We start from the raw sequence: 15748 nt of genomic DNA, 5'->3' as shown, positions 1-15748 counted from the left end.
CAAAGTATTGCCAACTTGGACTACTTGTGCCACAAAGGGCTGACCAGTCAGTGGAACCCCATTTTGAGCCCCAGCGTTCGCACCGTTAGCAGCTCCTGGTCCTCCATTGTTGTTCACTCCCCTATTGGCAAGTGCCTCAGCACTCCCTGAAGACACACCACTCTCCACCACGAGAGCCAGGCTCTGAAAGATAACCCACAGCATGCAGTACATGTTTTAGCTTAGCTTGGTGCAAGCAGCAGACGATCAGCAGGTGAAGCGCCGCTTCTTTCTTTACTTATATAGAAGGCGTCAGACTCGGCGATCACCAGAAAAGGTCCAATCAGAATGCTTTATCTCATAAAAACGAGGTGCCGTAATCATCATGACCAAGCAGCAGGCTATTTTTGCTTTGTCGCCTTACAGCAGGCCATTATTTAGGATCAAGCGGCAAACCAAAATCAACTACCAGTGACTTGCATTCTTAAAACCATTGTTGCAGAGCTATTCATCTCATGAAGTAACACAAACACACACACAAAAAAAGGAATGAAGAAAAGATATCAGAACATGAAATGATATTTACCAGGGTCTTTTTGTAGGAGACTTTATTTCAACACAAACATCAATAAGCAACAGAGTTTACTGAAATATTCTGAAATTGTGAATTTCTTTGCTGTCTTAGCCTTTAGTTAGCACTGTAAGGAAACATAACATCAGAAGACAAACATGTATACATTTGCTACTAAGTTAGCCAATACAGGTGCTATTTTACATTTGCTAGTATCAAACAGGAATCTGCGATTGTCTACTACACCGTTGTGATTTTAAAAAGTGATAAGTGTGGTACTACCTGGCACTGTGTACTGTACAGTGTTTCTTCTAACAGTTTGGAATGCATTGTAATAAAGATTTTGAATACAGCCAGCAAAAAAATAACTACTTCTTTCTTCTAATAGACGGTTCTAGCAGCTCAGTCTAAATTACAGATCAGTGATTTAAATGTCCATGCTTAGCCTTACACAAAGCTTTGTTTATAGCGGGAGGTAACATGGGTTTGTTTCATCTGTACTTGTCAGAGCGTGTACTGTATCATTTTGATTAGACAAAACTTCAGCAGCCAGATATTCAAGCTACAACGCTGGAGCAGCTTTTGCAAGCTTATGTAGTAGATGAGGAACAAACCGAAGCTCAGAAAAGCAGGTTGGCATCCATGTCCTCTGCAGAGAGACAAGTTACAAAAAGTTAGAGTTTGCATCTAAATTATCAACTAACAGTACCAGAAAACATCAAATTCTGAACATATTTTATAGCAACATGCTGGGTCTTCATCTTAAATCTTGGAAGATATATTCAGATTGGAGCATCACATTTTTGAAACCTCTACTATCTATGCGATTATAATGGCCTTGACCATAAACGTACTACATCATTTATGGGAAGGTTTCACACAAATATAAGAAACGATGAACCTCTCACCATTCCTGATACCAAAACAGGTGATCCACTCCTTAAACGATACCAGTTTGTCTTTGTCAGCATCGCACTCCTGGAAGAAGCGAGAGGTGCAGTGCTCCATTGGCACCAGAGGGACCCTGAGAGGGGCCAGCTCTGAGTGGGACAAAAACCTATGGAGAAAAAAAAAAACAGTTTTTGATCCTTGTGAGCAAACAGAGTGTGCATGATGACTGAGTAAGTGTTTTCCTGACATACTAGTTATTGTTATTGTTGTTACAGGTCATTGAAGCCTTTAGACCATAACCCGTTTGTGGGTGTTTGTTCTGGACTGAAAACTAAAGGACAACACTGCATTTGAGATCTGTGCGTGAAACTTTTAAAGAGCAGCTCAAGACATATTTTTATAAGCTTGCATTTAACTAGTAGATATTATTAATGTGTTTTAATAGTTGTGTTTTTATTTGTTGATTGTTCTTGTGAAGCACTGCGATTCTTATCTAGAAAGGTGCTAATTTTGATTTTCCTTTGTTTACTTGTTACAGTTATTGTCGCCTATTCAATTATTATTTATAATATACTTTCGTCAACAGTGTATCCATAGCGTATTGATTTACACTTTCACCTGACATGTGCAAGGTCTCTGGTTAGAGACCAGGAAGAGGAGCAAATGCCCTTTGGTGTTGAAACAGGAAGGGTATCTGGTGGAAAAAGCTCCCAAATCGAGTGGAGCTATCTGCTGTGGGGACCCCATGTGAAAAAAGGAGCAGCCAAAAGAAGCATCTTCTTGTAACTGTGTGATTAAGGCTGTGTTTTTTACAGCCTGTCGGTCATCTATGACATATATCTTATCATATATCACATATCATATATCTCATATATTGTTCTATAACCAATAACTCCCCTATCTAGCTAGCTTTTGTTTTTTAGAGGATACTATAAGCAAAAACAGTGTATAAAAATGTACCTATCAGACGGGTGCTGGTCCAGCTGAGCAAACTGCCAGTGTACTGGGTAGATGTACATGTTGTAGTTTTTCTCAAAGTCCTGTGCGAGAAGCTCAACAGAGTGATCGCCTGCATGAAGGCGCCTCTCACTCTCGAAGATTTTCTTCACCTGAAGAATACATGAGACCACACTTTAACTGGTTTCAGTCACTTAAATACAGTATTTGTAAAGACCTGTTTGTGTAGTAAGCCTTACTCTGAAACGCTGTTTAGGAGTGAGGAAGCCAGGAGTTATGGAGTCATGTTCGTAGAGCTGGAGCAGCACGTTTTTGAGCCAATCTCTCATTCGTAAAGGAAATTGCACCAGCTCGGTGTCCACACACGGAGGTATCACTGAGACAGAGAGGACAGAAAAAAGCACCAGATGTTTTAATTAGTTCTTTCTTCACCATACTAAATGATACAGTTTGTACAGTGTTTAAATACAGTCTCACATTTGCATGGCCCAGTGTAGTCTAGGTGAAGTCTGTGTCCTTTCTTAGTGCCCTCCAAGTTGCATTTAGTAGCAAAGAGTTCACATGATGTGTCATATGTTTTGTTGTCTGTCCCACAAACCTAAACAAAAACAAAAGTGTTTAAATAAATGAAGAGAGAAGATCAACTTTTAGCCACTGTCCTCGAAGAGTTTATGCAGGCAGGACTTGTGAGGACATGAAGACACAATACAAAGATAAAATTCCAAAATTGTGGTTTAGAGCTCACCTTCAGCCTGCTATCAGACCCTTGACCTTCTCACAACAAGGGTCAAATAATATGAAAAGAAAACCTGCTGGCTCACCATAACAGGCAGGGTAGTTAGAGCTAATAACAAAAGAAAAGTGTCTGCTTTGTCTTTCAATTAAGTCAAAATACCATCTCCCACAATAACATCTGTACTTTTTACTTTTTCTCCTCACTAAACAATCTGAAAGCTTCACAAGGCTGCTGCAGACAAGTGTGTCACAACCACAGAGCATCACATAAAACGTATGAATATAAATGAATAACAATCAGTAAATGTGACATTTCTTTTGTAGGCATCAACATACTTACATAGTCAAATTCATTCACACTGGGAGGACACTCTGATGGTTCTTGACACACACACCCTGGCTTATTGTCTGCATCAAGTTTGCATGTTTTTCCACGTTTGCAACGGAAGTTTTCACATGGATCTGGAAGAAAAACCAGACACTAATCGGATCTCTGACCAATAATTCAGCTGATTTCTAGAAACAGTGATATAAATAATTTATTTTCGTAGCTTGTTTTAAAGTTTTACTTGCAATAGAACCCAGTACGCTACAATAAGCCCACATCATCCTCTACATTCCTTTAGTATAGAGTTGGTATAGCGATTAAATTCAACTTGATCTCTCTTATTCACTCTTAAGCCTGCAGAGCTGTGTTTTGGTAGTGACTGTGAAGCAGAGAGGCACTATTCATGCGGAAGTTTGAGCAAAATGATTCAGTCAGCAAATTCCCCATGTGAGACTATTCTGATGGTGTATTAGTCAGTATATGGTGAATGCTGCTGCTGATCAGACACCCAGCAGTTCTATACTGTAAGAATAACATGTTATGTGAGTGACTCCGTTAAATTAAAGAAAAACTTAAACTTCCTGGAAGTGAAGCCTTTCACCAGCCTGTATTATTTACATTTATTTCTGTCTTTTGTTAAATTAGAGATGTTGTTAATTCCTACCAGTAATCATGTCACAGAAGGCTGAGGAGGAAGCCTTCAACAGAAACGATCAACAGAAAAAAAAAACCAACCAGTAGGGGTTTCTGGGAGATGTATGCCAAGAGAGGGCCTGGACCTTGGGTACAGATCGGCTGCAGCTCTTATCTGCACCGGATTTACACCAACTAAAGGACCCTGGGAAAGTACAAAAACACACGTAAAGGCAACATCATGCATGTATAAAATCCTTCTCCTCCTCCTCCTACTTCTAATAATAATATTATTAATAACGTCAAGGTAAAGAGGAAAAATAAAGGTCAAGTTGTCCCAATGAAAACTGCAATATCAGATGTTTTTGTAAACTTTGGGCTGATTAGTGCTGCTAAATGTTGCTAATGTTGTCAAAGGTCAGCAGTAAACTTGCAGAGACCTTTAAAAGTTTTAAACTTGCAAGTGAAATCTTCTTTTGCACTTGCACTGCACTGATCTCTAGCAGGCTAATTAGCTGGGTCAGTTTCACAAATAAAAAAAAAAGCCTGGTTACAGGGAGATACATCTCCTTTAACCACTGTCCTTTGTTACCTCCTTACCAAGGAAATTACCCCAACTTACACTCAATAATTAATTTTAACTATCAGTTCTTAAAATTGTTTAGCTGTGGGCTGTTTTTAAAATGGCACCAAGACGGAACTGGTTCCACAGAAGCAATAGCACTGAGTTGGTGGAAAAGAGGTACCGCGGAGTGGTGAGACTAAGAAAAAACAGGAAAATTGTGGCCTGCAAAACCAATATAATCAGCAGAATCATTTTTTATAACTGAGGGTCACTGAGATTGCCCAGTAACTCTTTGTGTATTCTTGACTAAAGGCAAGAGATTATAAGTTATCTTAACCTTTGTAAGTTTAAAATAATGATAAGCAGGGTGCTGGTTTAGCTCAGTGGGTGAGCAGGTGACCATATGTCATATAGCTGGAGAGCAGTAGGCCCGGGTTTGAGTCTAAACTTGTCTTCCTCTCTTTCTCTCTCCCTGCTTTCCTGTCTTTCTATACTGTCTTTATCCAATGATGCCTAAAAGGCCAAAATAATAATAATGATAATCTACTGTAAAGAAAGAAAATATAGGTAATATAAGCATTACCCATTTTCCTGCCCTTCTCCTCTTTGTCTTTTGGTCTGTATTGTCAGTGCTGCTGCTCTCAGACTCAGGATCCTGTCGGCCCTCTTCTTGTCCGGGTTGTGTTTCCTCCCTGTCCGGAGAGTGCTTCCTTGACCTTTGGTTTTTCTTTTGCTTCCTCGTTTTCCCCTTAGTGTGACTTCCACCCACATTCTTACTCTTCTCTTCCTCCTTTCCAGATAGAGTGGCCCTCAATTCAAGCTCTGCATCGCCCTTTGGCTCTGGATGGTCCACATTTGCTTCAGGTTCTTTCTTGGCGCTTACGTCTTGGTCTGAGAAATCTTCGTCCTCTGTCTGATCAGACACCTCCTCGCTGTGTGCTGCCTCTGTGTTTTGCATGCCTTGTTCATAGTCATCAGTAATTTTGGCCATTTCTTTCCCACTGGTTTCTTTCTGTCTGATGTCCGTTTTTGAAGTAGGCTTGGTGTCATCTGAGTGGGTTTTGTCATTAGCCGATGCAGTCTGTAGAGGTTGTAGGAGGCTACTATCAGCAGCATAGTCCAGATCGACTGGAATCACTGATTCTGTGCTGCCATCTTCCTCTAGCAGTGCTTCAGTAGGCTCTTCCTTCCTTTCTGAATGGGTCATCTTCTGGACCTTCTCCTCTATCACATCTTCCACACTGTCTTCCTTCACTTCTTCCCCATCCAGCAAATGTTTCTTTGTCTCTGAATTCTCATCCAACTTCTCCTGATCCTCAGTGACCTCAACAACCTCACTAGACTCAACCTTGCGTTTGTCAGGCTCTACTTCTTCCTCCTCCAGCTCTCTTACTTCAGCTTCATCTTCCTCTTCAGCCTCTTTCGTCAGGAGGTCTACCAGTTCTTCTTCACTCAACAGAACTGCACTGCTTTTCTCTCGCTTTTCAGCCCTCTCTCCATCGTCCTTGTTAGCGTTGTCTTCGGAACTCAGTTCTTCGTCTTCCTGCTCCTGGCTGCTGGCCTCAAATGTGACTAAAGTGGGTAAGATCTTTGGCTTATTGGCTTCCTCTGTGATAGCATCCTTAATCAGGAGAAAAGGAAACATATTTACTGAATGTATAAAATTACACAATATATTTAGTATTAGAATTTAAAACTCTAGATGAAGAAGATGCTACTGTACCTTTTCTTTGGCTGTGTGCAAACTCTTATGCAAACCATGATGCTTTCCATGAGGTTTACTTTTCACCTGAAGATAATGAGAAAGATCTCTCTTTATTGTGTGGTGCACACATTATCATATTATGTTTTTGACAAGTTCTGTATTTGATCATTTTTGCTCATCAATTTAAGAAGAAGAATAACTTTGCTACTCACAGACAGAGCAAATGTTGCTGCCAGTAAGCAAAGGAATACTAAGCAGGCCCTCATACCTGTAAGATCAAAGTTAATCATTTAAACCTTGGATAAACTGTCTAAAAATGGATAACATGTAAGTTTTTAGATTTTGAAACCACCACAGAATTGAATATTTGAGAAAATTATTACACTAAAGGCTAAAAAGCTGTTCATGATCTATCAATACATTCTACTCTGGCTTCTCCATTTCCACAACAAAGATGTGAACTTGGCACATCTTTCAAAGTGGAAACAACTGAATGCATCTGTATGCTGCCAGCACATTCATGACGAGCAGAGCTGTGGGCCCAGCCTCCACTATCGCCAAGGTTACAGGCCTCTGATATGTGCCTCGCTCTCAAAAGTCACATTCAGAGCTAAAGTAAACACCAGAAGCTACCAGACTGGAAAAATTTGACTAAGTCCACAAACTTTTTGTGTCTCTGGAGCCCAACGACACAGACATTACTGGGTCTGTCTGGTAAAATAGTTCTCAGCACAGCTCTCAGACCTGAATGTAATGCAGGCGAGAGAGGGTGTACACACCAAAGTGATAAATTAGTCTTTATACTTTGAATAATTTAAAAGTTATCAGACACTACTATAACTACTCTATTACATGATTGCTACATCTTTAATAAAAATTTATAGACATTATAAAAACATTTAGATATGATATTTCTCTAAATTAAAATGCAACAAATTAGTACTTCCAAATATGGAGTGTATATTAACTAGTGCTACCACTTTCTACAAAAATAACAAAGCATCGCTTTCAAAAGCTCACCAGCATAAAATTGTGGCCCTAAGTAATCAAGCCAGCAGTTGCCACACACAGTTTAAATGCAGTAACTGAACAAGATGAATGTCAAACACACATCACTGTTTTGCTATATATAAATGGAGTTGCAAAGCACTATTAATTTTAGCTATTGTATTGTTTATTTTATTGCTGTAATTGTAATATGTGTGTCTGAAACAGGTCTGTCTTGTAAAGGAGACATTGAGCTTCAGTAGAACTACCTGCATAAATAAAGGTTAAATAAATGAGAAATGAAACTCTGTGTGTCTCGGGAATTAGAATTTTACCTGAGGCTGGCAGTCGCAAGAAAAATGAGTATCCCGCACAAACAGCAGAGCGTGCCTATGCTGAGCCTGTGAAGATGTCCTTTTGTATTCAAGACAGTGCACACTCTGTCCACACAAACCAAGCATGCAACACACACACAGAGACACACATACAGTTTTTTTTTCAGGGTTTAGGATGCCACTGCTAACTTTGGGAGGGCCTTTGGGCAACAGAGATAAAGAGAGAGGCAGACAAAGGGATCCCACTCCCACACTGAGCTTCTGTTGGGCGATCAACTTCAAAAAATATGCAGTGTGTCTGTTTCCCAAAAAATGACAATAAATTTTAAAAAGAACGCTCCAGGGTTCGTAACAGATTTTGACAGGTTTAATTTTTGTTACTGAAGATAAGCTCTTTAATTTGCATGCATGTATAGAGGAGTTCAGGAGAGAGGGACAACAGAGTCTACAGCCATCTGTTAAACACTACGGAAGCTCTGTTATGGTTTGGGCAGCATTTCAGCCAGTGGTGTTGGGGATTAATCTAATTAATCCAATTACAAGCACAGAAAAGTGCTGTCAGATTTCGACCTACTATCCAGTACCATCTGGTTCATTTTTCAGCAAATGATCCCAAAAACACTGCTGCAGTAAAAGCATATCTGTATACAAAAACACACTGTAGAACACTGAACATGTGGATTGTCCTCCTCAGATCCCAGACCTCAACATTATTGAAGCAGTGTTAGCTCATCCTGACAGAGAGCAGAACAAAAGGCAGCCAACATCATAGTACTCCAGGCTTCTTCTTCAAGAAGCCTGGAGTACTATTCCCGAAGACTGCTTGACGAAATGACAAGAAAGCTTGTCTAAGAGAGTTCAGGCCCTGTTGAGGACTAAAGAAGGTCAAACCAAAAATTGACTAAAACAGCATTTTAGAATTGTACAAAGTCTGTTTTTGCAAAGAGTTTATCATCTGCTGAAGAGAAGCACCAGTACAGGGCTTACCATGATGCTGATCCTGAGAGAAGGGTTTTATATTAGGGAAAACTGAGAGAAAATAATTTTCTGCTACTTCTTCTATGTTTCTACTAGTGTGTCCTGTCACTTATGTTACTTTGTTTGTCAGCTGTATTCATCCTTGATGACATCAGCCAACAGAAAACCCATTATCAAACTCAAACTTCAGATTTCCATATGAGTTAGACAGAAAACCTCAAATTTCGTATGAATAGACTCAATAAACCAGGGGTGGGGAACTCAGGGCCTCAAGGGCCGGTGCAAGTTTTAGATGTGTCCTGGATCCAACACAGCTGAATTAAATGGCTAAATTACCTGCTCTACATGTCTTGAAGTTCTCCAGAGGCCTGGTAATGAACAAATCATTTGATTCAGGTGTGTTGACCCAGGGTGAAATCTAAAACCTGCAGGACACTGGCCCTCGAGGCCTGGAGTCTCCCACCCCTGCAATAAAAAAACATGCTTGTTTAGATGTGTAGTATTTCTTCAGTGACACGTTGGTTTTTTGTTTGGTTTTTTTTTTGTATAGCACACCTGACAAAATAATGAATCAAACGTTTACTTTCATTTAAATAGTTCAACAATCATTGAAGTACTCATTAAGCTTTCTATTGAATGGATTTTGCACTCTTTGGGGTATGCTGTGGAAATAACTGGATTATTTAACAAAGAAGTGTAAGTATAACAAAAATGTACCCATGATAATGGATGGATAAGCCTCATAATGAACATAATTTCTGGTTACTGTTGTTTGTGAAAATTTGAAAAGTACTATGAGCAGGTTGTTTATGGCAGAATGAACCCAGTCCAAACCAACATGACCACATTGTTTTAGGACAGAAACAATACATAATTTTGGCCACTAGATGTCACAAAAACTAAAGTCTGTACTCTTAAAGAGGCTAAGAAACTGCAGTATGATGAGGGTAAATGATGAAAGTAGCAAGGACATGACAAAATCGCTCAGAAACTGCAGTTTTACCTTAATTAATTGATATTCAAAGAATCAACACACCAGCTTTAAACACAAGCCTCTTCAGTGAAAAAATACATTACTTTGTTAGACTGTTCATCAAAGCTGGGAAGCACAAGCTTTGATTTCTATTACAAAATGTTGTAAATCAATCAGTCAGTTCCACGAGGCATTTATGGAAAGATGTCATCTTATTTTATACAAGCTGAGTAAAACATGCACAATGTAGCATCAACATCATGATATCATGATGTTGTTTTTTGTAAAATCATATTTCACTATTCATCACTATCTTGCATTACTCCACTGTTTCCCCATAATTAGCAACCAATTCAAACATATTTAGGTAAAAAAAAGCAAAATAGAAGAAAATTATTACACTGCACGCAATCTCAAGGGTCACGCTGGTGTACTACCTCTAAATTAACAGTCTTACAAATGCCTAGTTTCAGTAAGAATATTAATACCACAGATGCATCAAATGCCTGGCTGACAAAGATAATTACATCATTAAACCTTAAGTAACGTTAGGGTGAACGTGCAGACACTGTTGACTGTCTGCGTATCACAACAAGCATCAATCATCTTCTCCTCCACTCCTCCCCTGTGGTTTTGGTGGATAGCGCTGGACTGGTGAACATTCAGTCTAATTACAGGTTTCTTTTGCTTAGCTGAAATCCAAAGTGAGGTTAAACAAGGAATTCTCTAAGCTTTTTTTGGGCCTGGCCATATAAGTATATCCAGGAAGCGATTATATGCCACAGGATGGAAATATATAGAAGCCTTTATTTGTACATACTGTACATGCTTAATGTTCCAAAAACACAATTTCCAATAACATCGTTTAGCAGTGAAGGCAAAATATGGTTTGTTTTTGTTTTAATAGACTGAATTAATATTGTACTTTGTCATAGTGTGCGTGTATATGTGTGGGGGTGTGTTAATCCACTTATGTGATGTTGCCACAAGTATTATGAAAGGCAGTGTTTAATTTTCTCAATTTAAACCAACTTTATATTGAAAACTTTATGCCCCTTGCACTTATACTACTTATGACCTGTTCCATATAATCCATCATCTGACAATAACAAAATTCCAAATAGAAAGGGAAGGAGGGGAAAAGGAAAAAAAAAGTTTCACCGGAAACAAGCATGAAACTGTCTAGCCCTCTTTTCCTCTCTGAGTGGGTGAGTTTATTTTTTTAACAGGCCACAAACCCTATAGTTTAGTTACCTAAATTATATTTCACTAAAGACGTGAGAGGGGGTGTAGGAAATTTGGTGACTGAATAAAAGAGCGCACAGTATGTGTGTATGTGTATGTGTGTGTACAATCATCATCACGCCACTGTGTGTTTTCTGAACTCCCTCTCCGGAACAAATACACCTTCGCATGACGACAAAAAAGACACGTCCGGAAGGAAGTGATGCAATCACCTTAAATGAGAATACTTATATACAGTAGTCCTTGGAGTTCCCTCCAGCATATCCACGCATCGTGCTTTTACTTCAACTACCAGCTTCCATTCGAGGTTCAGGACAGACTCCGGATTCTCCTTATAGACTGAACGAGGAGCACCAGCTGCATCTTTTTACATTACCTCTGAAACCAACTGAAGTAAGGTAAACAATTATGCATTATTATTATTATTATTATTACTTTTGATCACAATTCTTACTTTAGTGATAACACCTTTGAAAGTTTTGAATTGTCGCTTTGGTTTGTAGTAACTTAACATCTAGAAGCTTAAACCCAAGAGTAAATTGATGTGACCCTATTTTGGGGGGAGGTGTTTTTTGTTAATGCACCATAGTAGTTACTCTTAAACTGAACTGAACTTAAAGAGAATAATAATTTGATACTTATTTTAACAGAATGAAGGTTCCCATCATAACATTTTGCCTGATTGGAACAGTTTTTTCCAACCCGGTGAGTATGAAAGCAGAAAACAACAATAAATTATTAAAGCGGTCTAAAATTTGAAATATTTTTTCACCATAATTTTTTTTACATAACTTTCAGATAGACAAAATATCCTCCCGTCTAGCATGCTGTGTATTTTTGTTTATTTGAAAGAATTACTGAGGTTCAAGGACACAGTTAAAACATAAAAATAAATAATACTAGGTACAAATAAGCTTAATAATACTTGCTATTAGTAAAATAATAAGGTAACATGCATCTAAGGCATGTCATAACTATGTGTATTTTTAGAAATAATAATTTAAAAAAGTGTTGTCCTTTAAATAACCATGTTTTCCGTTTCCATTCTGACAGATTTTACACACTGTTGTTTCAGTATCAAGCGAGGTTGCATCAAACTCAGTAAGTAGCATTTTCAAATCACAAATAATTTTTTTAATAATTTTTTTCCAAATTCCAAATCACATTTGTATGGACCTTGTTTCTGCTACTGGGAAAGAGAGAGAGAAAAGAAAGTAAATAATTCCACCAATAATTTAAAGTTTAACTTAATAATTTAAAAATTCAAGTTTTTTCAGATGTTTGAATTAGTAAGTTTAAATTTTGGCAATGATTTTCTTTTAATACATTTGAGCTTCTATACATTTGAGTGTATTTCAGGAACTATACATAAACTACTAAACTATACAGTCTGCCTGAAGTAAAGCTGAATTCCTCGAACACAGTCAGCAGAAAAAGCTAACAATGGGCGTGGGTACTGGAAGTTTCTCCAGACCTCAAGATGATTCCCATTTCAGAAACTATTGTTTACTATACTTTATGTCTGCACCCATTCAGGCAGTAATAGCTTACCCAAGCAAGGGTTGACATGAATGAAATCTTAAATGAATGATGATTGTTGATGCTGCAGTTTTAGCATATAATTAAAATACATTCTTCTCCACCCTTACTTTGTTTTGTTTTTCCAGACTGAAAGTGTGTCTGTTTCACAATCGTCTGAAAATGACACCTCAGAGCTTCAGGTAATGTGTACATTTATTTCAGTAATGAGTAAATGGTTATTTTTCCTGACTCTTTCCATCACATTTGATTGCTAATTTTCACCCACGTGCATCTTTGTTCCTGTCTGTGTTGCAGAGCCCCAAGGAAAACACCTCAAATCAGGTGAGTTATTTTGCTTCTGAAATTTTTTAGGAAGACCTTTATTTTAATACACAGACCAAAATCATTTGTCTGTTTACTGAAAATGTCTCGTTTTTTATACAGAGCTCAGAGTCAGAATCATTAGAATCCACAGAGAACACATCGGAGGACACATCAGAGGACACTTCAGAGGACACATCAGAGGACACATCAGAGGACACGGTGGGTCCTATATGCAATCTGTGTAATACTTTACTGTTATCTTTCAACAAGGTTGCTATTTCCGATTTGTTAAGATTTCTGGGTGTAACCTTGAATATCAGATGATACAAATGAATAAACCTGGAATAAAACTGATATTGTTGCATCCCAAAATGGGTTTCTTTTCCACAAACAGACTTCAGAAGAGAGTGACAGTCAGTCAGATGAGGTAAGATGAAGTAAAATCACTTCTTTTACTTACTGTATTAAGTGTAGTACAGAATTACACTGAGGTTTTCTTCACCTCTCTTCCACAGATGGACTCCATGCCCGAGACCAAAGATGATAGCATGGGCAGTGAAGAGAATGTCAGAAAGGTGCGGTAAATCTTTTACATTATCAAATTATTTTGTTAAACCTGCTTAAGAAGAGGTTACCGTTAGCTAACACAGTGCTCTCTTTATTCTCCGCTTTAGAGCTGGGTACGAGTGTTTACAAATACAGCGAAAGCCCTTAGTGCAGAGGACAGCAATGAGCTGTCCAACACAAACCTGCTGGTCAACCCCACAGACAGCAGTGACAGCATAGAAACCACAACTGCCACCAGTGACAGCAATGACAGCAATGACAGCTCCAGCAGCGAGAGCAGCGAGAGCAACGAGAGCAATGAGACCAAAGACAGCAGCGACAGCAGTGATGCCAGCATGAGTACAGAGGACAGCAATGCCAGTGACAGCACCGAGCTGAAACAAGTGAAAGCCAGGGACTGTGTGAACGGCACTCAGAGCTGCGAAAGTGAGGAACGTTTCTTCCAGAGTGTAGGAGATGATGCTCATTTCTCGGTGGATAATCTGATGGTGCCAGATGAGGATGACAGGGAGTTAATGCTGCGAAGATGATGACATGCTCTTGTGCAGCCTCTCATTTCCCTTTATGAACTTTAACACTATGACTAGCCTGAACACTTCAGGATGATAGATTTTGTTATATAGATTGCTTTATGTTTAAAATGACATAATGCTACATGCAGCTGATTTTTGTGTGAAAATTATCGAGGTGATATTATCCTAAGTGTTTACTTTGTTTTTATAATAATAAATAAATAATATAATCATGGATTTGGGGGGTTGTGGTGTGTTGATGCATACCATCTTAATCAAGGATTTATCAATCATGCAATTTTATAACAGGCCAATACATATTACTGTACTCTATACTTTTTAAAATATTTAGAAAATCATAGTAAAGTACATATAATAACTGCCTTGCAAAGTAGTATTTTACAATATGTAGCTTTTAAAATTACAATTAGCTACTGAAAAACAGTAGCGGGACAGGTGAATAAATAAAGAATAAAAATTTTAACCTGTGTCCACTTCTATAATAATGAATTTCTAAGCAAAATGCAGTCCTGCATATTAGAGGTGGGCAAATCGACCCAAATATCGATCGTATGATAACAACCCTGGTGTCAGATCAATACTAGAACAGTAGGATTAACATTTTTTCGATCCTCTTCAGGGTGTAGACCCACTGAATTACGTTTTGTTTTACGTTTTCATTTCTTTTGGAAATGAAAAACATATACCTCAAATATGCACTAGGAAAAATGTGAACCTTTTTGTGTTTACTATCACGTCTATTTTATTAATAGTTTAGAGATCATTTAGAGGTCATTAAAATATGTTCCCCTGATGATTAAGTTAATCTCACAGCCTAAATCACGAGGCACTGCTCTCCCCTACATAAGCTCCCTTTACAGGTTAAAAGCATTGTTATTGGTATCGGATCATTAGCAAAGACAGAGCACTACTGCAAGACTACTACTGCAATACAAGTAGCAATACTTGCCTTGTAGTCGAATGTGAAAGTATGACGTGTGATATGTATGACTCTCTATATAAATGGTAGTTTCTCGTTTGCCAACATGGCCGGTTAGCTCAGTTGGTTAGAGCGTGGTGCTAATAACGCCAAGGTCGCGGGTTCGATCCCCGTACGGGCCACAGTAGCTTTTTTTTTATAGATATATATATATTTCTTTTTACACTTCTGTTGTAATGGTTGATAACGATATCTCCCTATAAATACTAAATATCGTGTGCAGAAGTAGTTCGTCATTAGACAAATCCCGAAAACTCGCGGCCAATATGAAAAGTCCCCACTAGATGGCAGCAAATCTTCATGTTGTATTGTGTACTAATGCAAATTACTTTTTATAATCTTTCTTGAGGAAAAGGGCAAAACAGTATACAATCAGAATATACACCAGGAAAAACAAATACAACATAAAATTTGATATACTGCACAGAATCAGTCACAAAGCATAGTGAAGACTCAAGAAAATGTCCAGATGATTCACATTGTCCACCAGCAAACTAAGTCTGACAATTTCCAGGAGACAATTCATCCATATTTATGGTCTAAATATGTTCTCCTCACCAAGAAGGTCACCAAGAATCTGTTTAATGACCATGTCACCATAACTGTCTGATTCAATATCATCGTACACCTGGTTTTCCATAATTTACTGAGCTAACCGGCCATGCTACAGCATAATTTAAAATAAACTGTGAGGCAAAAAGCTCTTTTGGATTTTCTGGCAGACAGTTTTATTACAAATTTTATAAGATGGTAGTGAGACCTGCTATGATGTGTGGTTTGGGGAAAAAAAGACAAGAGGTGGAGCTGAAGATGCTGAGATTTCCATTGGACCAGGATGGACGGGATTAGAAATGATCATCAGATGGACAGCTCAGGTCGAGCAGTTGGGAGACCAAGTTAGAGAATCAGGGATAAGATGGTTTGGACCTATACGGAGGAGGG

The 15748-nt window shown here is 38.4% G+C and overlaps 2 protein-coding genes and 1 non-coding gene across 4 annotated transcripts; 2 read left to right on the top strand and 1 right to left on the bottom strand.

Annotated features, from left to right (window-relative positions):
• Positions 1-570: 570 nt before the first annotated feature.
• On the bottom strand, positions 571-7833 carry sparcl1 (SPARC-like 1). Its single transcript, XM_003454225.4, has 11 exons — positions 7687-7833; positions 6577-6632; positions 6383-6448; positions 5243-6280; positions 4197-4299; positions 3474-3595; positions 2876-2996; positions 2638-2774; positions 2402-2550; positions 1459-1607; positions 571-1199 (listed from the first exon to the last, which is right to left on the bottom strand). The coding sequence occupies exons 2-11, from the start codon at positions 6628-6630 to the stop codon at positions 1171-1173; spliced, it is 1968 nt and encodes a 655-aa protein (XP_003454273.1). The 5' UTR covers positions 6631-6632; positions 7687-7833; the 3' UTR covers positions 571-1170.
• A 3312-nt stretch (positions 7834-11145) lies between these two features.
• On the top strand, positions 11146-14155 carry scpp1 (secretory calcium-binding phosphoprotein 1). Of its 2 annotated transcripts, none has more exons than XM_005458720.2 (9): positions 11146-11280; positions 11533-11587; positions 11936-11983; positions 12550-12603; positions 12719-12745; positions 12848-12946; positions 13122-13154; positions 13243-13302; positions 13402-14155. In XM_005458720.2, exons 2-9 carry the CDS (start codon positions 11534-11536, stop codon positions 13822-13824), a joined length of 798 nt encoding a protein of 265 aa, XP_005458777.1. In that variant the 5' UTR covers positions 11146-11280; position 11533; the 3' UTR covers positions 13825-14155. The 2 variants fall into 2 exon arrangements, with proteins under 2 accessions (XP_005458777.1, XP_019215932.1); XM_019360387.2 differs by having other exon boundaries at positions 11158-11275.
• A 699-nt stretch (positions 14156-14854) lies between these two features.
• Positions 14855-14928, top strand: trnai-aau (transfer RNA isoleucine (anticodon AAU)). The gene has a single exon. It is a non-coding gene; the product is annotated as a tRNA-Ile (tRNA).
• Positions 14929-15748: the final 820 nt, after the last annotated feature.

The sequence above is a fragment of the Oreochromis niloticus genome, linkage group LG6, assembly GCF_001858045.2.
Source record: "Oreochromis niloticus isolate F11D_XX linkage group LG6, O_niloticus_UMD_NMBU, whole genome shotgun sequence".
Taxonomy (NCBI): Eukaryota; Metazoa; Chordata; class Actinopteri; order Cichliformes; family Cichlidae; genus Oreochromis; species Oreochromis niloticus.
Note: the sequence above shows the minus strand (reverse complement) of the source record. Positions and strands in the feature narration are given on the sequence as shown.

Coding starts and splice junctions, on each gene's coding strand:
- scpp1 (XM_005458720.2), top strand. CDS start 11,534: ATGAAGGTTCCCATCATAACATTTTGCCTGATTGGAACAGTTTTTTCC. Junction 12,947..13,121: donor AGGACACATCAGAGGACACG/GTGGGTCCTATA, acceptor TTCCACAAACAG/ACTTCAGAAGAGAGTGACAG. Junction 13,155..13,242: donor GTGACAGTCAGTCAGATGAG/GTAAGATGAAGT, acceptor TCTCTTCCACAG/ATGGACTCCATGCCCGAGAC.
- sparcl1 (XM_003454225.4), bottom strand. CDS start 6,630: ATGAGGGCCTGCTTAGTATTCCTTTGCTTACTGGCAGCAACATTTGCT. Junction 2,551..2,637: donor CTCCTAAACAGCGTTTCAGA/GTAAGGCTTACT, acceptor TGTATTCTTCAG/GTGAAGAAAATCTTCGAGAG. Junction 1,200..1,458: donor CTGTTTTGGTATCAGGAATG/GTGAGAGGTTCA, acceptor GTCTCTCTGCAG/AGGACATGGATGCCAACCTG.